Raw genomic sequence first — 27,939 nt, 5'->3', positions numbered from 1 at the left:
ATCCACTACTAATAAGATCTAGAGGTCAAAAGACACTGTCATTTCACAAAAATAACCCATTTTATTTCCAAAGATATACCTACCACTAGGAACATGCTGTCTGGCAAAGCACGTATGGCAAAGAGAATGTGATTACAGGACAATAAATAAGACTAAGATGCACTGACTTTTTTGGCTGCACCTCTGCCCACTGGAGGATGACCTTCAGCTGCTTCTCTAACCGTTGCGAGGATAATTTCAATGAGAGCACTTTCATGGGCATCACTCAATGCTGTAAGTAAATCAGTCTCCTTTCAGCATCACACACAAGAAAAATGAAGATGCAGCAATAGCTCAATAGCTAATGTAGAGCCTACTCATTTATCTGAGCAACTGTGTAAGGACACTACAGAAAGACGTGGTGTTACTAAATAAACACCTCGAGAGTGTTTGTTTTAATCTGAAGAAAATTATTTTCTACATTTACTGAATGCATAAGCAATTACTCCTCTCACAGCTAAACTATTTCAGGCAGCTGGGTTCCCAAAAAACACACGCAGCTTTAACGAGGCCCACTCCTACTAACTACCGTCTCATTTAGGACAAACCTGTTTCTTTGAGTACCAAAATTCTTTAACTCAATGGGTCTACAAACTTTGATTTCAATCATATAACCACCTCCAGTTCTACTACAACAACTATTCATTAAGTTGACTTTAAAACACTTCTACAAAAAACCAATCCTCTAGACTATTAGACATCTATGAACTCAGCACATTACTTATTTTCTTTACAGGCATGAACAACAGCTCGACAATACTGCATTTCAACCAATTAACAATTTTAGATTCTTAAGTTTTGGACAAAAAAATAAAAAAAGTGAACACTACATAAGCATTATGGCTTAATTATGTAAGTATTCTTGCAAAGTTTCTAAACTAACATTATATAAATACAGAACACTGAATAAAACAAAGATGTTGACACAAATATCACACTGGTAGTGCATTGAGTTGCACCTGCTTTGTGGTCCTTGTGGACCACAATTTGGAATCAAAGGGTATTGCAATATAGAATGATCCTAAACTAGCTGAAGGAAAAGTGCAAAAAGCAATATTGAGAGATTCATTCACACAAAACTGAGCTCTTTGCTTACTCACCTTCTCCACCTTCTTCAGCATTTTTTAATAGAAGAGTGGTCATGCACTCCCAGTCCTTCAGGAAGTTGCCTGCCCAGTCCCACAAGCTGTCTATGAGGTATGCAACATGTTTGTGTAGCTAGGGATTAAAAACACAAGCTTACAGAAGCAAATACGTGATTAAAAGAAATACAGATTCGTATGTTCCTCTCTCTTTTTCCAATTACAAAGCTTTGTCATTCACATATATATTCACACACAGTATCCCAACATATTTAGTTTGAGGCCAATGAACATTTAAACACTATGTCTTCAATCCGATACAAAGCAGGAAATTGGGAAAAAAGAGCAGCAAAAGCAAGAAAAAAACTTTTCTCTTTTTCGGATACCCTTCCTTTGTAATTTAAGTAATCTCTTTAAAACTAGCCTCTGTATTGCTTTTATATTGATGATTGTAACAACTAAAAATCCAACCTTGGTACTAGAAATGAGGCAATATTTTAAGCAATGCTGGGAAATTATTTGCAGAAAGACTCAAAACTGTTGTGCCCGAGACACTTTGGCCAGACATAGGTCTTCACCACTGCAAAAGCCAAACAGTGAAGTACAGCACTTAAGCTGACAAAACTCTCAGCAAAGCTACGCAGTTCTTAGTCAGCATAGTGCCATGGTACAGCAACCTGTATCTGCCTGCAGAAAGACACGGATGCATACCAAAAAGCCCTCACTCAGCGGCATTAGTCTTCCAGGTCATTTTCAAAAGCTACTTCAGCATTGATTCTCCTCTGTATTAGCACAGTTGTAAATTAGTTTTAATACAAGAGAACAGAAATCTCTTCATTAAAAACTCATCCTAGAGAGCGACGACATCCCAAACGCCAAACATCTCAGAGCTCACCACCAGAAATAGCTTTCAAAAGGAAGCCAGTAGTTGATTTAATACGCACCACTGGATTTAAAAGGCTTACTACAGGGACTATTCTCCTCACCTCACTCTCCAGGAAAAAACGTATTAATCTTTTCAACTGGTCAGTACTCGCCCCAAACTTCCCTCCTCCTTTGGGCTGAACTTCTTCATCTCCCTCATGACTAAGCAGCCTGCCAACAGAGAAAGAAGTCAGTCCAGTTCTGCCACATTCTCCTTATACTCATTTGCCAATGTAATACCAATTCTGTCAAGATCCCAAGGACTGTATTTTTTCTAAATGTCTACTTATTTACTCCAAATCACATCAGACCTTTTTACCAGATGAAAAAAGATCAGACTGTTTTCCATTATGAAAGATCTGCTATTCGTGTGGATGCAGAGACTATTTCTGACAGTTTCACAGGTACTCTGCCAGCTTTCTGGACAACTGATGCAGATTCCACAGCGTTGAACATATAATGAGATGGGCATTTGCTCACGCTTGAGAAGGGGCTTGCTCTAGGCTGAATTTAAACCTTAACAACAGAGTAGAGGTATTACTACTCAACAATTATTCACATTATGGTACATTTTGGAACTGAAGCTTCTTAAAAAAAGCATAGTATCTTGCATTTAGAAGAGGTAATTTACTCAACTTCACAAATAAAGTGGAAAAACTGTTCTTCCTCTTCTGTCTGAAGTATAAAGCACAATACGACATTTCCATTTCCTTCTTTTATCCAAAGCGAGTGTGACTGTACTGCTCATGCAAAGTGCTAAGCTCAAGATAAATACAGAAAGGCCATCCCCGCAGATTAATGGAAAGCCCAAATCACTTGGATTTAAGAGCAGCGCCACACTACTCAACATCAGTAAAAACCTGCACTTTCAGAAAGTGCTTCTACTGGTATAATTTATGCCAGCTAAGTGAGTAACCCAAGTTAAAAATGCAGACATTGAGGAGACTTCATGCAAACCAAGAAGAAATGGGGGAAAAAAAAGCATAAGCATTTATACTAAAACTTTTACCAGTATGATCAGGGAAAGGAGGGTGTCACTAACACCTCCATCATAGTGGAATGAACTTTTCTATACTGGCAAAAGTGCCAGAGAGAACAACAGAATCACAGAATGGTAGGTGTTGAAAGGGATCTCTGTGGATCATCTGGTCCAACCCCCCTGCCAAAGCAGGGTCACCTAGAGCAGGTTGCACAGGACCACGTCCAGGCGGGTTTTGAATATCTCCAGAGAAGAATCACAGAATCATAGGTTGGAAAAGACCTCTAAGATCATCAGGTCCAACCATCCACCCAACACCACCATGCCTGCTAAACCATATCCTGAAGTGCCACATCTACATGTTTTTTGAACACCGCCAGGGATGGGGACTCAACCGCCTCCCTGGGCAGCCTGTTCCAATGTCTGACCACTCTTTCAGTAAAGAAATTTCTCCTAATATCCAGTCAAAACCTTCCCTGGTGCAACTTGAGGCCACTGCCTCTCATCCATCGCTAGTTACTTGGCAGAAGAGACCAACACCTGCCTCACTACAATCTCCTTTCAGGTAGCTGGAGAGAGCAATAAGGTCCCCCCTCAACCTCCTCTTCTCCAGACTAAACAGCCTCAGTTCCTTCAGCCGCTCCTCATAAGACCTTTCCTCCAGACCCCTCACCAGCCTCGTTGCCCTTCTCTGGACACACTCCAGCACCTCAATGTCCTTCTTGTAGTCAGGGGCCCAAAACTGAACACCGCACTCAAGGTGTGGCCTCACCAGTGCCGAGTACAGGGGCACGATCACCTCCCTGCTCCTGCTGGCCACACTATTCCTGACACACGCCAGGATGCCATTGGCCTTCTTGGCCACCTGGGCACACTGCTGGCTCATGGTCAGCCGGCTGTCGACCAACACCCCAAGGTCCTTTTCCGCCGGGCAGCTTTCCAGCCACTCTTCCCCAAGCCTGTAGCATTGCATGGGGTTGTTGTGACCCAAGTGCAGGACCCGGCACTTGGCCTTGTTGAACCTCACACAGCTGGCCTTGGCCCATCGATCCAGCCTGTCCAGATCCCTCTGCAGAGCCTTCCTACCCGCAAGCAGATCGACACCCCTGCCCAACTTGGTGTCATCTGCAAACTTACTGAGGGAGCACTCAATCCCCTCATCCAGATCATTGATAGAGATGTTAAACAAGACCGGTCCCAAAACTGAGCCCTGGAGGACACCACTCATGACCGGCCGCCAGCTGGATTTAACTCCATTCACCACCACTCTCTGCACTCGGCCATTCAGCCAGTTCTCTATTCGGCGAAGAGTACACCCATGCAAACCACAGGCAGCCAGTTTCTCCAGGAGGATGCTGTGGGGAACAGTGTCGAAGGCCTTACTAAAGTCCAGGTAGACAACATCCACAGCCTTTCCTTCATCCACGAGGCAGGTCACCTGCTCATAGAAGGAGATCAGGTTTGCCAAGCAGGAAGGAGAATCCACGACCTCTTTGCGCAACCTGTTCCAGTGCTCATCACCCTCAGAGTGAAAAAGTTCTTCCTCCTGTTCAGACGGAACTCCCTATGCTTAAGCTTGTGCCCATTGCCCCTTGTCCTGTCGCTGGGCACTACTGAAAAGAGTTTGGCCCCATACTCCTGACACCCACCCTTCAGATATTTCTAAGCATATATTAGATCCCTTCGCAGCCTTCTTTTCTCCAGGCTAAACAAGCCCAGCTCCCTCAGCCTTTCCTCACAGGAGAGATGCTCCAGTCCCCTCATCATCTTTGTAGCCCCCCACTGGACTCTGTCCAGTAGCTCCTCACCTTTCTTGAACTGGGGAGCCCAAAATTGGACACAATACTCCAGATGGGGCCTCACTAGGGCAGAGTAGGGGGGAAGGAGAACCTCCCTCGACCTGCTGGCCACACTCTTCTTAATGCACCCCAGGATACCACTGGCCTTCTTGGCAACAAGGGCACACTGCTGGCTCATGGTCAACCTGTCGTCCACCAGCACTCCCACGTCCCTCTCTGCAGAGCTGCTCTCCAGCAGGTCAGCCCCGAGCCTGTACTGGTGCATGTGGTTGCTTCTCCCCAGGTGCAGGACCCTGCACTTGCCCTTGTTGAACCTCATCAGGTTCCTCTCCACCCAACTTTCCAGCCTGTCCAGGTCTCGATGAATGGCAGCACAGCCTTCCGGTGTATCAGCCACTCCTCCCAGTTTTGTGTGGTCAGCAAACTTGCTGAGGGTACATTCTAACTCTTCATCCAGGTCATTGATGAAGAAGTTGAACAAGACTGGGCCCAGTACTGACCCCTGGGGGACACCACTAGTTACAGGCCTCCAACGAGACTCAGCACCGCTGATGGCAACCCTCTGAGTTCTGCCATTCAGCCAGTTCAACCTCACTGACCACTCACCTAGCCCACACTTCCTGAGTTTGACTATGAGGATGCCCAGCTGGGCAAACAAGAACAAGGATGAGGTTTACAGGGTCAAAGTGTCCACACTGCACTGGGAAGCTGAGTAGAAAACATGAAGTTATCAGGGCAACCACTTCAACGGCAAAAGCAGCAGTCTTCTGAGAGGAAAACCACCTGATTTACAATATGATATTGGGACCAACATAGAAGACTAAGTAAGACTAGCAGATGTGATAGAAGACTCATCAAACCAGAAATTTATCTTCATTTGTCTTTCTGTTGCACTTCGCTCCACAAACCCCAGAATGTCAGCAGTTAAGCTAGATAGGAAAAGACAGCTAGGAGGAGATTCTGCCCGTGTGAGAAACACAAATCATTATTATTTCTGAATTTTTCCCCACAAAGGTCTTGCCAAAATATTTTTTTTTTCATTCCTCTTTGTAAGGCAAAATTATTTCTCTCAGCTGTACAGACAGAATATTTATTTCTTCTCTTTTTAGCACGCCAACTCCATTCACTTCATGCAACCGTTGTTGTAAGAAGCCCATTTATAAGAGTTACTCCCCAGGTAGATAAACCCTGTACTTCATTAACCTGACAGAAAATTGGGAGGGCTTTTTAATCTGCTGCATCTCTCATTATTCAAAGCCTTTGCAATGTATAAGGCAACTTCCAAAGGGAGAAGAGGAGGCCATTTTCGTGATTAATCACCAAAGCTATGGAAATTCAGCAGATGCCAGGTGATGAATTAGCTTGTAAGAAGCAAAGCAACAGGAAAAGAAAGTAGAAAGAAAGAGGTACGCTCTTAACATAGCATGGCATCTCTGGATCACTCAGTTGTTTCATATTCTCTATGTTGGTCTTGCAACTTTTCTCATGCCTATTGTGCCAGGGCTGTGCAGGGGAACAAATGATCACCCCCAGACTGCATTTCTCTTCTGATTCAGCAGAAGAAAGCACATCTACTATCCTCATGGTACACAATTCCAGCAGAAAAATGAATGCTTAATGTCCCTCTTAAATAAATCCACCTTTATCCTGAAACAAATCAGAATATGCAGGAAGCAGGCATGCAGGCAGGCAGGCAGAGATACCTTTTATAAAGGAATTCCCCAGCTGCTACTGCAAGCGGACGGTGTGTGGTATAAACAAACTGGTATAATGTTTCACAGTCTTCAGCCGATAACACATCCTCGCAGTTCCTAGGCAAAAATAACAACAGAAGTTACAGTTCAGGTTTATCTGCAAAGAATATTACGAATGCTATGTCCAGCTTTCACTAGGCTTGATCCTCCACAGCCGTGCAACTTGTTTACACAGCTCAATTTTTGTAGGACATATTTAAAAATGCTATCAAGAAAAATTGGCAGCATTCTTTTACTTACTTTGTAGAGAAACAGGGGTCTGTGCAAGCCATGACAAATCAGACCCACTGCATGGACATGAACATTAATTTTAAATATAAATAAGGTTGATTAGTGGTCATAGTAAATAGAGTAATAGTAACAAAATAGGAAAATCACGCCTCTACACTACTATGTTCACCACAGAAGATAATAAACAAGAAGCTGCCTTCATTTTGCAGTACAAATTATTTTTAAATTATTTATTACAGTATTTTAAAACTATATTCTATTACATTAAGCTTTTACAGTCACATGTAGAAAGAAATCAAAACACATTCTTGATAGCATGCTTATGACCATGACCTTTCTGCCCAACCATACTCAAAGTCGTAATTTTTTTCATTCAGCTGCACATCTTGAGAATAGCACATGACAACTAGTAAACCTAGAACACTCTGTAAGAAGCAGAAATTGTATTAATATCAACCTTTCACAAAAAGGAAACTGAAGCATCAAGGTTGAATAACTCACCAGGGGTGTATCAGAGGAGTGAAGCCCAAAGCAAGGATTACAGCTTCAAAATGCCTGTTTCTTACTGTCATAGCAATGTCATTGGACTAAGCTACTTCAGAGAATGAAAAGGCAACATATGAGATCCTTCCACTTACTACACCCAGGTGAGGGGCAAGGGATTTTATTTATTACTGCACTCAGTCCTCAGGCAGTAAGATTTTAAAAGCATCTACAGCTATAGTCCAATACCTTCTCTAAAACAGAGGATTCATGCTCTCCATTTGCTGGGAGTGATGCCTTACAAAAATTAGCACCCCCTACTCCACTTGCCCATTTGCCTCCAATGCCATTGCATCCTTTAGCATCCTTACAAGTCACAAAGCCCCAAAACATCCTCCAATCTGACTGAAAAAAAGTGAGCTTATGTTAGGTGAGAGTACCACTGCAGTGTCCATTGCCAATATTTTTTAGCACTGGCTAGGATTTCAAATTAGTAGAGGGGGAAAAAGAAAAAAAAAAGGATAGCAGTCATTCCTCAAAGCCAATAGCCTCTCATTTATAGAAGTTGGTACGCCATGGATTTTATCTTTACAATGTATTTACTCATGCATCACTTGAATTTTTCAGTTTTTCTGTGGTATAATAGTCACTGGAATAGTAAAAAGGTCTTTATGTGGAAGTGCTGATGGTGTGTCTCCAAAAGTCATGGGTCAATCTTGCAAAATAATCCTTGCCATCAACTAAAAATAAAAGCTACCTTACATACTTCAGGCAGGTTTTGGTGGCCTCTTTTAACATGCAGTTCCCTTGAGCATATATTTGCAGTAATAGGACAAATAGACAGTGCTCTGAGTATATATATCATGCAGTATTTATGTGACTCTTATTCAGCCATCTACAGAACTGGGGAAATAAAGTAAAAATGTGTTTACCGATGTTAAACAGTAAGAAATTGAAAGAAGTAACATGGTGCATTACAGTATATGAATAAGCATTGCTGTGTCACATGAAGCCATAAATGAAGTACCAAATTTCTCAAATTTCTACAAGTTCAACAAGTGAGACTAAAACAAAGACTGACAACAAATTGCACTTAGTGGAGTAAAAATGGATGATATAGCAAGTCTTTATATTAAAAGGCTATGGGGAATATACTGAAATAAACTAGCAGTCTGACAAGGTTCTTTCATTCTTTTTAATATCAATCTATGATTTAGTTCTTTTAAAGCACTAGTTTCTACAAAACTGTCCTCGTCATTTTCTCTATACATGCATATTTAAAAAAAAAAAAAAACAAAGAAAACATGGACAGCTTGAAAAAGAAGCCATTTCTATACAAACACACCATGGTCTAGAGTGGCTCAACACAGGATCACAGAACAGCTGAGGATGGACAGCACCTCTGGTGATCATCTAGCCCAACGCCCTGCTCAGAGGAGGATCAGCTAGAGCAAGTTGATGAGGGTTGCATCCAGTCAGATTTTGAATATCTACAAAGTTGCCTCTCTGGCAACCTGTTCCAGTATTTGACCACCCCCGCAGCAAAAAACTTTTTTCTTATGCTTAAGTGGAATTTCCTGTATGAACATGCCAGCCAAGTGTACACATTTTTTTGTATTTGAATTTTTTATTCTTTATATTTCAGGTCTTCTCTTCCTAGCACATTCATGGAAATGAGAGACACGTAGATGTTGCATTCACTATTTTAAAAAAATTCCTTGCCTAAACTATTTGGATAGCTTGAAGCGCACAGCAGCATGCCTGCCATCTCTTTGAGCAGAAATAAAAGACTGCCTTTCCAGCACAAACGAAATTGCCTTTCCTCAGAAATTTGCTTTCCTTGGAAAAGGCTTGCCAAGCTGCTGAAGAGGGCTTTAAATTTAATTTGCTGGGGGAGGGGAACTTCAACCCGCCCTACTGATACCAGTCTGATGCCGGTGTCAGCAGCAGATGCCCAGAGCCTGGAGAAGGATCACAGGTGAGCAGGAGAGCACCTGCAGGGCAGCATAAATGAACTCCAGCCCCTCCAGCCAGTAAGTCAGCTCCATCGGGGCCCAACTTCAATGCCTCTATGAAAACGTACACAGCATGGGGAATAAACAAGAGTTGGAGACATGTGCATGCCTGCAGGGCTATGATCTCACTGGCATCACAGAGACATGGTGGGATGGCTCCTATGATTGCAGCATTGGAATAGAAGAACACAGGCTTTTTAGGAAGGACAGGCAGGGGAGACGAGGAGGGGGTGTCACCCTCTGTGTCAGTGACGAGTTGGAGTGCATGGAGCTCCACCTGGGGACGGATGAGGAGCCGACCGAGAGCTATGTGTCAGGGTTAAAGGGAGGGCAGGGACTGGTGACGTTACAACAGGGATCTGCTACAGGCCACCCGACCAGGAAGACTGGGCAGATAAGGTCCTCCACAGACAGACAGGAGCAGCCTCACGTTCACAAGCCCTGGTCCTCATGGGGGGCTTTAACCACCCCGATATCTGTTGGAGGGACAACACAGCAGGACACAAGCAAGCCAGGAGGTTCCCGGACTGTGTTGATGGTAACTTCCTTCTTCAGATGAAAGAGAAGTCCACAAGGAGAGGTGCTATGCTGGACCTTGTTCTCACCAACAAGGAGTAGCTGGTGGGGAATGTGAAGCTCAAGAGCAGCCTTGGCTGCAATGACCATGAAATGGTGGAGTTCAAGATCCTTTGGGCAGCGAGAAGGGAGCACAGCAAGCTTGCTACCCTGGACTTCAGGAAAGCAGACTTGGGCCTCTTCCAAGCTCAGGAGCAACCCAACAAAGAGAAGTCAGGCAAAAACACCAGAAGACCTGCATGGATGAACAAGGAGCTCCTGGACAAACTCAAACATAAAAAGGAAGCCTATAGAAGGTAGAAGCAAGGCAGATAGCCTGGAAGGAATACAGAGAAATTGTCTGAGCAGCCAGGGATCAGGTTAGGAAAGCTAAAGCCCTGACAGAATTGAATCTGGCCAGGGATGACAATAGCTACGTCAGTGATAAAAGCAAGGCTACAGAAAACATGGGCCCTCTCTGGAAGAAAATGGGAGACCTGGTTACCTGGGATATGGAGAAGGCTGAGGTACTCAATGACGTTTTTGCTTCAGTCTTCACCGGCAAGTGCTCCAGCCACGCCGCCCAAGTTGCAGACCACAAAGGCAGGGACTGGGAGAAAGAACTGCGCACTGTAGGAGAAGATCAAGTTCGAGACCATGGGAGGAACCTGAAGGTGCACACGTCCATGGGACCTGATGAGATGCATCTGTGGGTGCTGAGGAAACTGGCCGATGAAGTTGCTAAGCCAAAGCCACTGTCCATCATATCTGAGAAGTCGTGACAATCCGGTGAAGTTCCCAGTGAGTGAAAAAGCAGAAACATAACCCCCGTTTTCAAAAAGGGAAAAAAGGAAGACCCAGGGAACTACAGGCCAGTCAGTCTCACCTCTGTGCCTGGCAAGATCATGGAGCAGATCCTCCTGGAAACCGTGCTAAGGCACATGGAAAAAAAGAGAGGTGACTGGTGATCACCAACATGGTTTGACTAAGGCCAAATCTTGCCTGACAAATTTGGTGGCCTTCTACAATGGGGTTACTGCACTGGCGGATAAGGGAAGAGCAACTGATGTCATTTACCTAGACTTTCGCAAAGCATTTGACACCGTCCCACAAGATATCCTTGTGTCTAAACTGGAGACACATGGATTTGATGGATGGACCACTTGGTGGATAAGGAATTGGCTGGATGGTCACACTCAAAGAGTTGTGGTCTACGGCTTCACGTGGAGACCAGTGATGAGTGGTATTCCTCAGGGGCTGGTATTGGGACCGGTGCTGTTTAACATCTTTGTTGGCAACATGAAGAGTGGGATGGAGTCCACCCTCAGCAACTTTGCCAATGACACCAAGCTGAGTGGTGCGGTCAACACCTGAGGAATGGGATGCCATCCAAAGGTACCTTGACAGGCTTGAGAGGTGGGCCCATGTAAACCTCATGAGGTTCAACAATGCCAAGTGCAAGGTCCTACACATGGGTTGGGGAAATCCAAGCACAGATACAGGCTGGGCAGAGAATGGATTGAGAGCAGCCCTGAGAAGAAGGACTTGGAGGTGCTGGTTGATGAGAAGGCCAACATGACCCGGCAATGTGCGCTTGCAGCTCAGGAGGCCAACCATGTCCTGGGCTGCACCAAAAGCAGGATGGCCAGCAGGTCGAGGGAGGGGATTCTGCCCCTCTACTCTGTGCTAGTGACACCCCACCTGGACTCCTGCGTCCAGCTCTGGAGCCCTCAGCACAAGAAAGACATGATGTTGGAGCGGGTCCAGAGGAGGGCACAAAGATGATCAAGAGGGACAGAACATCTCTCCTGTGAGGAAAGGCTGACAGAGTAGGGATTGTTCAGCCTGGAAAAGAGAAGGCTCTGGAGAGACCTTAGAGCAGCCTTTCAGTACCTGAAGGAGGCCTACAAGAAAGCCGGAGAGGGACTTTTTACAAGGGAATGTAGTTACAGGACAAGGGGTAATGGCTTTAAACTGAAAGAGGGTAGATCTAGATTAGATATAAGAAAGAAACTCTTTATGATGAGGGTGGTGAGGCACTGGAACCAGGCTGCCCTGAGAAGCTGTGGATGCCCCCTCCCCAGAAGTGTTCAAGGCCAGGTTGGATGGGGCTCTGAGCAAAATGGTCTAGTGGAAGGTGGCCCTGCCCATGTCAGAGGGGTTGGAACTAGATGATCTATAGGACCTCTTCCAACCCAAACCATTCTATAACTCTATGACCTGCGAGTCCTGATGGACACAAAGTTGAACGTGAGCCACCAAGGTGCCCTTGCAGTAAAAAAGGTTAAGGAGTGTCCTGGGCTGCATTAGAAGCGCTGCCAGCAAGTCAAGAGAGGTGATCCTTCCCCTCTCCTCAGTACCCAGAGTGCTGGGTCCAGTGCTGGACTCCGCAGTATGAGAGAGATGGACATACTGGAGAGAGTCCAGCGAAGAGCCACAAAGATTATTACGAGACTGGAGCATCTTTTAAGTAAGGCAAGACTGGGAGGGCTGGAGCTGTTCAGCCTGGAAAAGAGAAGGCTCAGGGGTAAATCTTATCAATATATGTGAATAGCTGAAGAGAACGTGTGAAGAAGACAGAGCCGGGCTCCTTTCAGTGGTGCTCAGTGACAGCACCTGAGGCAATGGGCACAAACTGAAACACAGGAGGTTCCCTCTGAACATCAGGAAACACTTTTACTGTGAGGGTGACTAAGTACTGGCACAGGTTGCCCAGGGAGGTTGTGGAGTCTCCATCCTTGGAGATATTCAACAGCCATTTGGATATGGTCCTGGGCAACTGGCTCTAGGCAGCCCTCCTTGAGCAGGGGATGTTGGACTACATGACCTCCAGAGGTGCCTTCCAACCTCAGTCATTCTGTGATTCTGAAATCCCAACCTCTTTGTTTTTAACTTGTCTTCAAAGAGACTAGAAATTTTCCCCAGTTCCGTGAATCTACAGCAGTGTTATTTCCTCTCTCCTCAAGATGAGAGTAGGTCAGATGCAACAGCTCTGGCCGTGCATGAAGCATTCTCCAACAGCACAGAAGCAAAGAATGGGAAAACAACTCGTTTCTTAGCAACACAAGCTGACATACAGTCATGACACCACTGCAGCACTTGATCTTTTTTGCCTTCTTGAATGGGTACCTGTTTGTACCACTACTCTCTGTGATACAATTAGGTTTATTTTCAAAACTCCCACTCAAATGAGTGCTTAGGGGTTTTACTTGCCTCTAGAAGTAGCAGCACTTGACTACACCTGCTATCATTACCCCTAATACTACCACAGTAAATGGGTGCCTTTCTTTTTTACATACATAAGCCAGTCATCAAATATTCAAAGAATACTTCAAACACAGAAATAATACTGCTGCAAATTTACAGCCCTCAGAATGCTAAGCAACAGATAAAGGTTAAGCCAGAAGTGCCTGCCAGTGTTTAGGTGCCTAAAAATAAACAGGCATAGCCTTCCACATACCAATGTCATGACATACCATTTTCTCTGCACTTCAGTGTGAAAATGTCATGAAGAAGTTGGGATATTCTAGGGGGAGATCACAGACTATTTTGTTCTGTATCTGGCACCTAATGAACTTTTCAAAGTTTTGCCACCTTATTCTTTTTGTTTTCACTGGCTGTGCAGGGAAAGATGTGGCACACTTTATGGGGACATTGGTAAATTATAGAATCTCAATCAAAAAAAACCTGTTAATTATGCATTTAAAATTAATCCAAGTTAAATACCCAAATCTGCAAATACATTGTAAAAACATTTGTACACTGAGCACTATCAACCAACAAATGTATGTTGAAAGTATTCTAATATCTGAGATAAAAAATTTTAGTAGAAAAATGAGATAATTTGTACTGTTATCTCCCTCTTCCTACCCTGCTGTCGTTGCAGGTACTTGAAGATGACACTCTGGTGATCAGAAAGATGATAACATGGTTACCAAAATATAACAAAGAGTCCTTGCCCACCCTCTTTAAAATAAGATTAGCATGTTGCAATACACTGTGATTCTATGATTATGCTGTGGCAGAAAGCAAGAAGATGCACATTAGACAGATGCTGCATGGTATACTGTTTTGGTTAAGAAACATAACCCTAGGAAACACGCAATTCTTATTTTCTCTTGTTAACTCTTCAGACAGGAAAGGTAAGATTTCAGCATAGATCTCAAGGTTCTTGAATAGAGGTGCACGATGGCAGAAAATTGCTGAAGGTAACTTCCAAGAAAGCATAAACCTGAGAGGATGGAAAAGAGGAGAAGACAGATGAGAAAGCACATGCCTTTGTTCCATTTTGATCTTTCAATTTTTTTTTGTTCAGAACAGGCTCGACCAAGCACTCCACCTGAATAGGAGCGTGGTAGACCTGAAGGAATCACAGAGGAGCTGCGAGGAGCTCCATGCCATTCCCTTTTGATAACACCTAATCTGCTCCAAGCAAGTTACTGATGCAAGAAATCAGGACTGCACTATAGAATTTGTTTCACTGTATCATATGTTACTTCTATCAACTTCATGATTACATTTATTTTTGCTAAAAGCCACTAAACAAGACAAAGGTGGACAATTTCTTTGTTTATATGCAAAGCATGTCTCTCTCCCCAGCTCATTTTTTTACAATCACAAAAAACCACTTTTTATAATAGCATTTAAGCCTTCAATACAACTTAACCTTTTTTCTGCACCATGGCCTGTCTAAATAACCTTGGTAAATACAATGTATTTACCTATCAAACGTCAGTTTCTCCCAGTCTCCTCCAAAATCCGTGGCTTAACTATGAAGTAACACTACACAATCACAGAGTTCTCCGCTAACACTAAATTACTTGTCATGGGACATCTACATCTACCACCAGAAGCAGTAACACATACTATATTATTTGTCATGGCATACTTTGCCAAATCCAGTTTTCAAATTTCTCCTACATTGTAGCCCCTCCCTCTCCAAACTAAAACACCCTCCCCAATGTTGCTGAGAATCGGAAGGGAGAGTAAGATTTCTAGGTGCAACAGTGATGTACCCCTACTTGACTTGGGCCTCCTGTGCTAAGCAGGACACTGGGAACTTCCAAGCCTCAGTTTCCTAACTTTTAAGTTGGATTAACTCTACTGACCTCTGTCAAAGCACTGTGGTGAGAATTATTGTATTTATCAGCTCCAGTAAATATTTTTCAAACTATTTATGTGAAGTCCTCAATGAGTACAATATACTCACTGTTCTCACTAAGGGAGCTCTTCCAGATTTCAAACTTGAGTTTTGTGTTTAAAACTCAGTTTAATTTCTAGTTACATTTAACTAATGCAATACAAAGTAATCTTCCTCTTTGCTATTTACATATTCAAGCTGTTTGTAGATTTGTGCCCCTACCTGCGCCACTTGCAACACTTCCTAATGCATCTACTACAGTTACCTAACTACTTTTGCTGTTCTTCTCTTTTAGGTAGTTAAGCACACAAAAATGATCAGAATTGTCTGGCACTGGCACATTAAACTAATTTGCATCCTAAAGGGCAATGTTTTCAGTAAGATTCCTTGGCCTCTCATTGTCACTCCTGTTTTCAGCCCTCTTTATTTCCTTCCTAGTTCTATTCCCTCTCAGATCCTTTGCAACATTAATGCTAACAATTATGCATAATTCAGTAGCATTAATAATTTCTATTATGCTAAACCTCATAGGCTCACTTCAGTTTGAGAATCACTTCATGCTGTGTAAAAATAGAAATCCACTAGCCCAAAGACCTTGGCATTGAATTGAGACAACATTCAACAAATAAGAAGAAAAACATCTCAGTTCACAGAGACAGACAAGATGAAAATACAAATACGGATAAGAAAAAACAGGTATATGCATAGCAAGAGGTTCTGAGTCGGCACTGGAGGTTTTTTTTAATAATGCAACCCAACTAAGTGAATTGAAACGATCAGCGTTTTCACTGCCTCTCTAGCTAGCAAGAGAGAGAGAATGTGAAGGCCAGCATAGCAGTTTTATGGGCTGGTAGTATGCAGAGTGGTCAATGTATATTTCACAGGACTGGAATGCAGTGATGGTCAAGAGATGGTCAAAGCTAACATACTCATTTGTACTATGTACATATATACTAACATATGTACTAACATACATGGAGCACAGCTCCACTGCAAGTGTAAAACATCACAAAAATAATTGACAACGAGGTCTTGCTACCATACTCACCCAAAAGATAGTTATGGCAGCCAGTAAAAGAAAGCTACTGATACAGTAAATTTTCCCCAAGAAAGTCACAGATCACTCAATGGATTAACTGGAGGAAAAAAGTTACTCCTGGCCTTGCTTCTTGCCAGCGCATGCCACGGAACAACAAAAGATTTATTCCAAGATTAGAGACATGTTCTAGAGGTCAGTACCTGACCAGTTACGGTTATATTATTTGTTTAAAATAATTCATGATTCCAAATCAAATAGAGAGTTCATGAGACAGAGGTTCTTGCTAGTAGCTTTAAAAATAGACATCTGACCTGAAAGGTCTTTCAGGCCTCATTAGAAATGTAAGTTGGGCAACTAGAATTCAGTTGCCAAGTTTGCAGATAACAAAAATGAGCCATCCACAGAGAAGCCAATACAGCATCACAACAGCAGCAAAACACTTGATTACATGAATCATACAAGTAGAAGAGCCATTTATACAAGCTGTCATTTATTACTCTTTAAAGGCAGGGGAGTTGCTGTCCCCAGCCCCATTTCACACTTTACTGCACATATCAAGCAGCATTACTGCTCAACATCCAGATACTGGTTTTGAGCTATGAAATGAGCCTATTTGAGACACGCTACTCCTGAAATATCTTTGCTTCTACAATGCCAGCAGCAAGTCCTTTCCGACACTACCGTAGGCACTGAGGCATAAGCTTTTCGCCTGCTGGAAAGGCATCTTGATGCTGGCTCTTATTAAGAGGTCTCAGTGTAGCCAGGGTGGGAAGGGGGCAGAAAGGATGATGGCTACACAACAGATAGAAGCAAGTATTTGCTAGGACTCCACAGAGCCTAATTAAAAACAATTTCAAAATTTATTAATTTTGCTTATGAAAACTACATTTTATGATGGAAAAATGTCATTCAGAAAACTTTAGAAGACGTTTATTCACATTGGAAACCATAGTTATGAAAAATTACGAAAAAAAAATTGCTTCAGGGAAAAAGAAACATTGATCAAACTTTCATAGCTGCAGCCTGCATTAATGAGAACTTGATGCCTTAAAATAAAGCTGGAGTTGATAAACAGCTGCAGTGCCAACATAGCCCTTGTTCAGATACAGAACAAGGGCAGCCATAACGGGTGTACAGCATCTTTGTACTTCAACAATGGTGTGCTGCTCCTCCTAGCACTGGCGCACTTTACACACACAGACATAGCATTGTGCTTTGTTCCAATAGCTACACACCATGGAGAATCAAGAGATGTAGAAATGCACGGTGTAAACACAGAAGCAATATAACCCTAGCTACTACTACTGAGGCCCAAACAATGGTACTCCCCTTCAGGAAAGCATGCTATGTTCACAGCATCACACGCTGTTCTCATGTGTATGTTGAAGTAGGCCTAGAGTAATGCCACTCAAATCAATAGAGTGTGAAGTGAGATAGGAGTGAGTCCAGCCTATAAAGCAGCACTTCTATATACAAACATACTTGAAATTTAATGTAAATACCTAAAACGCCATATTATTTGGTGCATTAAGACCTACAGCCTCATCTAGCAATGACTAATACTTCTGACTTAAACAGAAAAACAAACCCCACAAGGCTATTGGACAACATACATGGAAGTAAGCATCTGCATTAGCAGAATTCAAGTTATACCTTGAGACAGAAGAGACAGTTATTGAGTCCTAACTTCTCCACTGTATTCACAACAAAATGCAGGGAGTTCTTTATTCTCATTTTGCATTGAAAAAGAGGGACAGAGAATTTATTCTTCACATATTCTGCAAATAAAGCCATTTCTAAAATAAACATGTGCTCAAGGATGTATCAAAATAGGATTCATATACTTCCATAACATTAGTCTAGCTTTTCCCCACACTTCCAGCTTGCCTATTCTCTATGGCTGTCAGGTAATCTCCAAAAAAAAGCCAACTCTTCTGTTAGCTTTCCACTTCAGCAAAAACAAGATATCTACACTTGCTCATTTCCTGTCAGTCAGTCTGTCATGAGCTGAATAGCTCCCAGGTACTCCGCCACAGAGCCAAGAATCTGGAATTCAAAATTCCAGCAACAATCTCAAAGCTCAAGGCTTCCTGCATCAGGTGGGAAGACAGGGAAGATGGCAGAGTTCCCTGAGCTGCTGGTCAAGGCCTGGCAGCCCTAGGACAGAAGATTCTTCAGTGGGGACTTCTCCCTAGACAGGCAGATGCTCTGTCTAAGAACAGCCAAAATGAAAATGTGGAATTTCCTTTCAGAGGGAAGTATAAAGATAGAAAAATATGGTTTTCATACTGAATCTCAGCACAAGGGTTTTCTTAACACTGGTACTTCCCACAGAAAGAAAATACCATGTCTTGAGCACCTTTAACTGTAACTCACATCCTGCTAGGAGCAATTGTTCCCTAGCATGTAACTGATTACAGGGAGATTCACCTGGATTGTATCTGGATCTTGTTGCCATTAAAACAATAGAGTAAATTAAAAAAGAAATTATTTACTGTGACATAAGCATCAAGAGTTTCATGGCTTGAACTGCTACTTCATGGTCCTTGTCCAGAGGCATGGACACAATTCGATCCTAATGGATGTAAAATGACAACAGAAAGATGTAACATGGTTTGTTCTCAATAAACACATATTTTTGCTACAGCTAGATCATCTACACTAGTAGAGCAGAGATTTATTTTTATTTCAGCAGCTATTTCCTAAGAGACATAAGACAACTTGATTACTACCAAGTAGTTCCCCAGCCCCTGAAAATTAACAGCATGTTAATTTTTTAACTGAATTAATCATGCAGTAATATGATATTTTTAATAGATGTAATGTATGCGTTCACAAGAAATCAACTACAGTCTACAAATTAAAAGTGACTGACAACTTGTTTCTAAGATGTTACTACTGGCACTTCAGTATGTTAAATGAAGGTAAGCCTCAAATTACAAGCACTATATGATCAGTTTCTCCCATCAACAATAAAGTGCATGTACCTACACATTACAGAAGCCAGTGCCTTGCTGGAAAGACAATTAGGACTTGAGTCACAGAAGTACTTCATGGAATAGCAGCAATATTCCTGACCTCCAGAATTCACACTATTGTAACTTGGCACACACGCAAACATCTCAGAAACAGCAGAAATTTTCCTCTCCTGTGTACCCAGGAACTCGCACTCGTCAGTACAGCCTACATTTTTAAGGTGTATTGAACCTTTGCATTGGCTTGCTTTGGGACTAACAGCTTTCTCACTTAACATGCCATTTCTAAATCTCTAGATTCATTTTACTTTGCGCTTTCCTTTTTCTCACAATCCAGCTGCAAGGTGTGGAAGTCCATGAGTTTGAACACTCACGGGTAACAATGGGAGCACGTGGAACTCCCACTTGTGGGAAGTGGATTGATGATTATATAATTACATTTCCCATCACTGAGAAATCATGATTTAAACTTTGAAAGATTCCAGATCAGTCTGTATTTTCTGTGAAGCTGTCTGAGTTTCTTTTGTTTGCAGGGGAAGAAGGTGTTGTGTTTGGGTTGGGGTTTTTTGATTGCTGGGATGGAGTCTGCAACAATCCATTTATGTAACATCCTCCACACAGAGGAAGATCACAGTGCTGACAGACGGGAGCAGTCTGTGAATACCAATCCCGCAGTTGCTCACACAGCTTACAGCGACCTTCCTTTAACCAGAAAGATAAAGGACTACCACAAAACTGTTTAAAACAGGGGTTAATCTTAGACAACCAAGTTTCAATCTGAGTAATTTATTCTTAAGATACCAATATTTATCTATTTCTTGTTCTTTGAAGATGTGCTATAGGTATTTTTTACTAACTGCTTTGACATACAGGTAAGCCCTTTGCAAAAAGAACATGAATTACCACCACAGAAAGGCATTGACTATGTACTGATCCAGAGGGACCGAGCACTTTGAGCTTTCTTATTCAAACACCAAAAAGGTCCAGCTTCATTGGGACAAGGGTAGCTGATGAAATCATTACCAATGGCAGGATTAAAAAAGTAAAGGGCTTACTTCTTAAATGAGTCAGGAGGTTGGAATATGATAAAGGCAGTGTACAGGGTCAGTGTGGTCAAGGAACAAGCTCTCAAAATTACAGTTTGAATGACTTGTTCAGAAAAGAGATAAGGGATCCTTCTTGAAGATTCATACTGACATGGTGGATCAACAGAGAGCCACTCCCACATCAGTGTGACACATGGTCAGGCAATCCAGTATCTACAAGGTTAACCTATTGTCAGGGACAGCAAAAAAACAGACCTTCAGAGTAAGAAATTCTTTGTCATGTGCCAAAGATCCTGTAAAAAAAAATCTGGCCTATTCTAGATGAATGGTGGAGATAACTGACCACAGTGCATGCTAACACCATTTAGTGCATGAACTACAGTGAAACAGAAAACTCCATAGAAACAGAAGGCAACATCTCTCCAAAACTCCTCCATCCACTCAGGCAAGCAGGCAGTACTCTAAGCTCAGGTCAATCAAGAAAGTGGGGAAATCAGTCCTGATCAAAACATCAGACCCTGTGTATACACCCAACCCAGACTTTAAAAATAGCAAACAGTAATCTATTTACCTTGAATCTGCTAGTAAAGAGATCCATCCTGGAAACAAGTTCCTTTCTGCTATAAATTCCCTGCAGTCCCAGAAGACACTTCAACCGCACTTCAGCTTGCTACAAGACAAAAAGAAATAATCTAACAGCAAAAAACATGTATCTCTGACGTTATTCACTAGTGGCATTTATATTACGTAAGTAAGAGTTCTTTGTGGGTGCCTACAGCACACTACCCAAATACTGACTCGTTTTCTTTATTCATGATATCAGTATCATTTTGTCTGTGTGCACACATGCACGTCTGCTTCTCTCTCTCACACGCACACACAGAGAAGTCTCCAGTGACTCAAAGGTGACATCAAAGCTGCATTAGGCTCCCTAAGAGACAAAGAAACTCTCACAGACCTTAAAGTTAAAAAAAGTAACAGAATGCAAAAGATGTAGGAATTGTGCTATTCACCTGTTAAAGACATACAAAGACAAGAGTATGGATGACCCACTTAACACAATCAGCACTCTTCATACATCAAACTGTTTGCTTCCTTTCAACATTTGACTTTAACAATCGCTAAACACTGACAAGGACTCCAAGAAATTCTGGTCCAGTGAAAATTCCCAGAGGAAGATGTACATCTCAGAAATGCACTAGTTTATCATTGTGGGTTCTCACAGATACACAGTCAAATGTTACGCCTTCTTCCTATTTCTCTTTTACACCAGAACACTGTATTTTAAGCATTCTAAGAAGAGAAAGGTCGCTTTGCATTTGGTCCAATTAGTTAACTTAGGCAAAATGTATTTATCCCTGCAAGATGTTGTTTCATGCTGTTAGTACTGCTGCTTCACAGATGCCTCAAAAAAAGGACTTTTCCTTATCCACCTTTTAAATTATCTCATGCTTATTGCTAAACGTTTCAAATGACAAAGCTTTTAACATCACTAAGAAATTAACCTGAGGATCTAACACAGAAAAAACACTGTGTTCTGTAAACTTATATTGCCAAGGATATCAGCAGAGACACTTAAATGAACTGCAGAACTGCAGGCTTTGAATCAGTCTCTTCATATTTCTTCCTCAATTCCTCTTGCTAACAATAGCAGTAAGAATAATCAAGGAAACCCAAGAAAGGAGACCACCTACACACAAGATATCCATTACTACAAGTTCTTGTTCACCTGCTGAGATGGAAAGCAAAGGATGATTCCCAGTAGCAGGCTCTGACCAACAGTTTTTCATGAGACAGCTTTTTGCTATAAATATAAAATGAAAGATCAACAGGTAACACTGAGTACTTCTCTCTCATCTGTCCATAACACACCAGCAGTACATATTCTATACTGCACTTTAAATTTAAAGGCCTTGTCTGAAAAAGAGACTGTTACCCACACCTGCTGCTTCCTGCAGCCACAAGGGCTCTACAGCACAACTCACAAACAGTCCCAGCTTGGTACCCATCACTGCATGCTAGCACAAACTAAGCTCAGCCAATGTACTGCAATCCCAGCTTCAGCTGCCCTCAGCTTTTTATCACAAGGCTTTGCTTGTGAATATGGACTGCATTTAATTCTTGGGCAAAAGTAAAAAGAATAGGAAAAAAAGTTTGTGATGTTTTGTTGGATGGTTATACAGCTCTTGGAGCGCAGCTAGTAACGTCATTTGCATTCGTCAGTCAGGTGGCATTCAAGCGTAGGTCTGCAGATATAAAGTTTAATACATTGAGCTACACCACCTGCCTTCTAAGGTATCCTGTTGCCAGCTGAAAGCTCTCAGTCCTAACCCTGTATGTATATGTTTGTATGTATAAGTGTTGAGGAAATTAACTGTAAGACCTACGAACAAATAACTATTTCTGCTAGGACTAGTGCTGCTGGCTTCCTACATTTTCAGCTGCATTTTCTCCTTCTCAGCTACCTTTCCTTTCCTAGATTCATCACTTCTCATAGTTTTAGCAGTATGTGAAATCATTTTGAACAATCAAGAATCTATCTCACTACTTACCTTCGGCTCCAGTTGACAGTAACATAGGCAAGCACAAACACCCAGGCATCTATGCCCCTCACCAGAGCTACCATTCTAATCTCAATGAAATATCTGCCTGTTTGGTCTTTCAAAGCTGTGACAGAGTGTAGGGGAACTGTGTAATCACAGTTTCAGGATACTCTGAACACACGCTGTCCTTCACCTGTATCATAGAGTATTTCAACCCTGACCTGCAAACGGACTGGCAGACAACATCAGTAAGATGGTGGGCAGCTCTAGTGACACAGAGAGCTCTGCATGGGCTCCAGCTCTGCTTACATGCATCCAGTTACAAGATTTCAGCCTCAGCACTACCACAGAGATGGGGCCATTCAATAAGCCTTACAAATACAGGCTGGGACCTGGATGATTTGATGCAGTAACAGTTGGGTCATTTTTTTCTCCCCAACACTCTCCAAATTATAAATTGGGAAAACCAGGTCTACTTCTGAATTACTCCTTAACAGTGAACACAATCCAGCTTACCTGTCCTACTGAGGTAAAACATAATAAAGAAACTTACTCCCACAAAAAGCATCAGTACGTACACACAGGAATGACCTTTGAAGCAGAAAACCACTATTTTATCTGGAACATTTGAAGAAATAAATATTTCTTCAATTGCCTTAACATCAAGATCAATTTCTATAGCCATGTCGAATACAGGGCGAAACTAAAAACCCTTTCAATTTCCCAGAACTTGCCAGGAAGATCACACGGTTAGGACACAGATGTTCATTTCAACAGCAAGTTCCTGTTTCAACAGAATTTCTTTGGGCGTTTTTCACAGTCTAACGAGAAAACTTCAACAATTTGCCCTGGAGTTCAAGACAACGCTAGTCTAACATGGTGGGAGACGCCAAGTGTGCATGTGTGCACTTACATTTTCAGTGTCTCTGCCTTCCTATCCACTGGTTCTGCCTTCCACTTTCCCCCTCGTTCTTCATTATCTTGATTTTTCTGGTCTTTAACTCTGAACTTTTTACACAGCACTTCCCTTCAAAACTCGCTTCTCAGATCAGCCCTGGCTTGATTGGATCTGGACGCTGATTCAGTGGCTATATATTCCCTTCGAAGAACACTAGTGCCTTTGAGCATAATGTAGGTGCCTGGGTTTCACAAATGCACTTATAGTTGACTGGGCTTATAGATACTACTGTTCAATGGCACACAGCTGTAAGATTTAGTATCAACCGCTACTTAGTCTTCACAAATGAAAAGTTAAATTATTTCTAGCAGATGAATTGCTCAAACATGTATCTTTGCAGCACTGTTCCACAACTCTTACTGGGCCAAAGAAAGATCCTCAGACAGAATTTTGAGCATATACCACTGAATTTCTTCTTCCCCCTAGGAAATATCCTTTCACATAAAAATATCATGTTTCACGTCTGGGTGTAACGGCAAAATGGTATTTCATGGGGAAGAAAGAATGATTATAGTCAAATAAAAGACTGTGAAGACAAAACGTTAATTTTTTTATTTACTCCCCCTCCCCTCCACTTTAAAGCCTCCCAAATGACCAAAATTAATCTCTGTTTACAGCACTGTAGATGATCCTGGCCAGGTTTTTCCCCATCATTAGAATACTTTTGTGGTTGTTCCACTCTGGGCCCTAAATTATTTGGCAAACATCTCTACATCATATTCTAAAAGAAAATTGGCTCTGGGAAATACCAGTTTCTTGCTGCTCACCCCCAACACAATGGGATGGAAATGGTTATTAAGGAGGAGTAGTGGGAAATAACATTCAGATGTATATAAAAGTACTGCTGCCCTTGTTGCTGCCAAAAATGTCCCACTCTCATTTTGGAATCAGGCAATTTAACAGTGGCTGCAAATCACAAAGCACAGCCGGGACTGCAGCCACCAGTAGTGGCACGCTACCAGATCTTTGCCAAATGTGGAATATGGAAGACTTCTCACTTTCTCTCACTCTGCTTGCATCTGCATTGCTTTCAGATAACAAGCTTTAGAAAAACAACTATTTCCAGTTCCCAATAAATGACACTGGATGAGCTATGTGCATTTATCAGAGACACCAGCTGTTAATTTTCACTGTACAGCACTGGGAATGAAGAGACATCATCTTCAAAAATCACTTTTTCTTTTGAGCATTCTCCCAACTGAACATATACAAAAAAAGATATTCTTATCAGACAAAATTTATGCAGGAAAAGATGACAGCTCTTGATACTATTTGTTGTTCTAAAAATCTAAATACTACCTTTACAATAATGGCAGAACACAGGGAAATAAGAGGCTTTGTGCTCCCCCTCCTGGCTTTGTGCTAAACTACAATTTTATTCACAGAACACAAACATCACCTAAAGCTGACACAAAACAGGACGTTTCAGAATTTATACAGAAGTTACATACACTTTAAAAGGTGGCCTACAGAAGTACAGTGTGCCAGTTTTGGGAATTAGCCATTCATGATAAATATTCCTGTCGCCCTAAAGTCTCTCATGGATTTTAAAAGCATGAGCAAAATAATGTTTTTTGCTTTGGTTGTTTTTGCTTTTTTCAATTGTGTCTCTACTCAAAAAGAAAAAATAAATTTACTGTAAGGAGAAGGACAAAACCCTTTAGGAAACCATAGGACTTTCTGTAAGTATTTTCTATGTCCATTTAACTTCAAATGAGAACTGCAGTAATGAAAAGTATTTTACTACAGGTAATACTTATTTGTTCATTTTTGTAAAATAAAACAAAATTTTAAATGGAGCTATCAAAACCAAAAGCAGAATTTTAGTCAACGTTTAACACTGCATGTGCTCAAAGGATATAGGCCATTTTACAATTTAGTAACAGGTCCCAGTTCAGTAACATATAAAAATAACTGCACACACAGGGATACACACTGCTACAGAACAGGAAAAAATATTCTGTTATTTTTAAAGCCATGGTAGCACGAAATAAAACCTGAAATGAGGAATAAAGTAAGTTCTCTTTTGTACCACTACAGTCTTAAATATCTACTCTCAGGAAATTAAACATTAGGATTCTTTAGGAAAAAAAAAATTTAAAATCCCATCTATTGTCCCCAGTAAGAAAAAATACTTTACCTTATCATACAGCATCCACCCAATGTATTTTAAGTAGCTATCATTTAAAAAAGCATCTGGGTATGTTTTAATCCAGCTGCCAATTTCTTCAATGCAAGTTGCTCGGATCTCCGGGATCACATCACTGTGAAATTATAAAATTGTAGTATTAATGTCTAATATATATTAATTGTATTATTTGCAATATTTTTATTTTCCAGAATTGCAGAAGCATGTGTATCCCAAAATATTAAAAACATCTTTGGATTAATGCTCTAAATTAGTCTTCAATCAACAATTAGGCCACTTTTAACTACAAATATTTTCTACAATAATTATTTTGTAATTCTGAATATCTTCGCTATCACATATGCACTTCTCTATCGTCAGCAGGAAGAACTTCAGAAACCTACTTAAGATAGGTTCATTTGTAAGCCCAAATTCTTTAAAATAATTTAATTGCTACATTTTCCTTGACACCATTGGTGCCTCTAGGATGTTTAATCTGATTCTGCTATCTGGACAATCTGAGCAAGAGTTTCTTGGGAACGCAGATACACATCACAGCTTTATTTTTACTCTTACCGGTAACGGTTTAGAAACGTCCCTTTGAAAACAGCATTCATCATGTTCTGTATCTCTAGCAGCTTCTGCTCATACTGAAACACAAAGAGAACTGAATGTTCATGTTGGTCCCACAACTCACTACACACGAAAAATTTGCATCAGTGCACTTACAATACCACTGTGGTGCAAATCACTACTGTTTACACATGGTACCAACATAAAACCAGCGGTCTGTATCTACACTAGCAATTAGCCTTTTTGTAGCTACATCCTGATGAAAGATTTATCAAATACCAATTGCTAGTCTGGGTAACAAGGTATGTTTGATATAGTGAGTCTTGAGCTATCAATACACAGAAAGATACAACACAACTACAAAGCAATTATCACATATAGGTTCAAATTCTCTTTTTATGCTGAAAGGCTGACAAGGGCATTTTCAAAATGCACCTATTCTGCAATGATCATGTATTTAACTGAGCCCTGAATATCTGGTTTTAAAATTCTGGAAACCTATGTCACATAATAAAAATATTCTCTCATCAACAACATCAGGAAGCGTGACAAGCTGTTTTTTTCTCCCCCAACACATGCATTTCCTCTGTTTTTCTACACTTATACTAAAAACCACTGTGTCACCCAAACATTTCTTCCCACAGAAAAAGGGGTTGTTTCTCCAACAGAGAAATCCATGGGCATCCAAAGCTCAGAACAGAGGTAACTGATTCTGAGGTCAGGAGAGAAGGAAGTATGCCTGATGTTCACTCATCAAGTCACCTCCACCCTCAAGCCAGGATTAGTTTTTACAGTTACAAGCCTGTCTCCAGGAGTTGATAAGCAGCTGTTTGGCTGAGCAGGGAAGACATGACAGAAACTGAACAGGAGAAAGGTACAAGTCATGCATGAAGTTACAAACATTTTTACAGTGCATTACTTATACAGAGATGGCAGCTATCTTTTGCCCTTTTCCATTCACTGAAATTCAGTTCAAGCACTAACATTTTGGCTTATAATTTGTATTAATATATGCAAAATTGCATTCCCACAACACCAGAGCTACTAATGCAATTATGTGTGTGTAAATCCATATTTGTGTAGAGATCAAGGGCTAATGGTGCCAATTTAGAGAAGCAATTAGTAGGACAGACATCACCAGTTAACAGTACATAGGGCAGTTATTACCTTAGTCATTTTACATCACTTCATCTAGCCAGTCACAACTGCTTTGCACCATGTATTAGACAAACATATAAACCTCAAAGAACTGCAGTAACCCCAAAGCAAGCTGCCAGCAATCCCTCTTGTCACATCTTCATGCATCTCCCATACAAGACACCTGCCTAACCTCTTTCCTTTTTCTCTCTAGCTGGTCAAGTCTGTAATCAGTCTTCTTGCCACTCCTCCTCTTCTCCACCTCATATAATCTTTGAGCATTGTGCTTGCTGACATCAAGGTTCAGATGTACGCTTACAACTGCTGTCAGAAGTTTCATTGCTGAATAGGAAACAAACCAAACATATTTAGCTTAGCTCAGAGATATGTAGCACAAATGTATTCACCACTTTACCACAAAAAGGATATGGTTAGGCAAATCCAGTTTATTATCCAAAATATGAACATTACTAGATTACAGTAATTTGTTTTAAAATACAGTGTTTATTTTAAAGGCAGACAACAATCAAAAAAAGAAA

At 41.5% G+C, this 27,939-nt stretch overlaps 1 protein-coding gene across 7 annotated transcripts in view; it reads right to left on the bottom strand.

Annotated features, from left to right (window-relative positions):
• LOC104326397 (cohesin subunit SA-2) overlaps positions 1-27,939 on the bottom strand; it is a 69,978-nt gene that overhangs the window by 23,672 nt on the left and 18,367 nt on the right. For 5 of the 7 annotated variants that reach the window (XM_075427525.1, XM_075427515.1, XM_075427573.1 and 2 more), the window contains 10 exons: positions 27,594-27,742; positions 26,267-26,340; positions 25,703-25,826; positions 20,633-20,731; positions 18,536-18,615; positions 13,997-14,092; positions 6,527-6,634; positions 2,108-2,216; positions 1,140-1,257; positions 168-271 (listed from right to left, as the gene is read on the bottom strand). In XM_075427525.1, coding sequence (XP_075283640.1) covers positions 168-271; positions 1,140-1,257; positions 2,108-2,216; positions 6,527-6,634; positions 13,997-14,092; positions 18,536-18,615; positions 20,633-20,731; positions 25,703-25,826; positions 26,267-26,340; positions 27,594-27,742 — 1,061 coding nt within the window. The remainder of the gene's footprint in view (positions 1-167; positions 272-1,139; positions 1,258-2,107; positions 2,217-6,526; positions 6,635-13,996; positions 14,093-18,535; positions 18,616-20,632; positions 20,732-25,702; positions 25,827-26,266; positions 26,341-27,593; positions 27,743-27,939) is intronic. The other 2 variants (XM_075427554.1, XM_075427564.1) reach the window with 1 other exon arrangement.

Source organism: Opisthocomus hoazin, chromosome 1 (assembly GCF_030867145.1).
Source record: "Opisthocomus hoazin isolate bOpiHoa1 chromosome 1, bOpiHoa1.hap1, whole genome shotgun sequence".
Lineage (NCBI taxonomy): Eukaryota > Metazoa > Chordata > Aves > Opisthocomiformes > Opisthocomidae > Opisthocomus > Opisthocomus hoazin.
The sequence above is the reverse complement of the archived record's forward strand: the minus strand, read 5'-3'. Positions and strand labels throughout refer to the sequence as shown.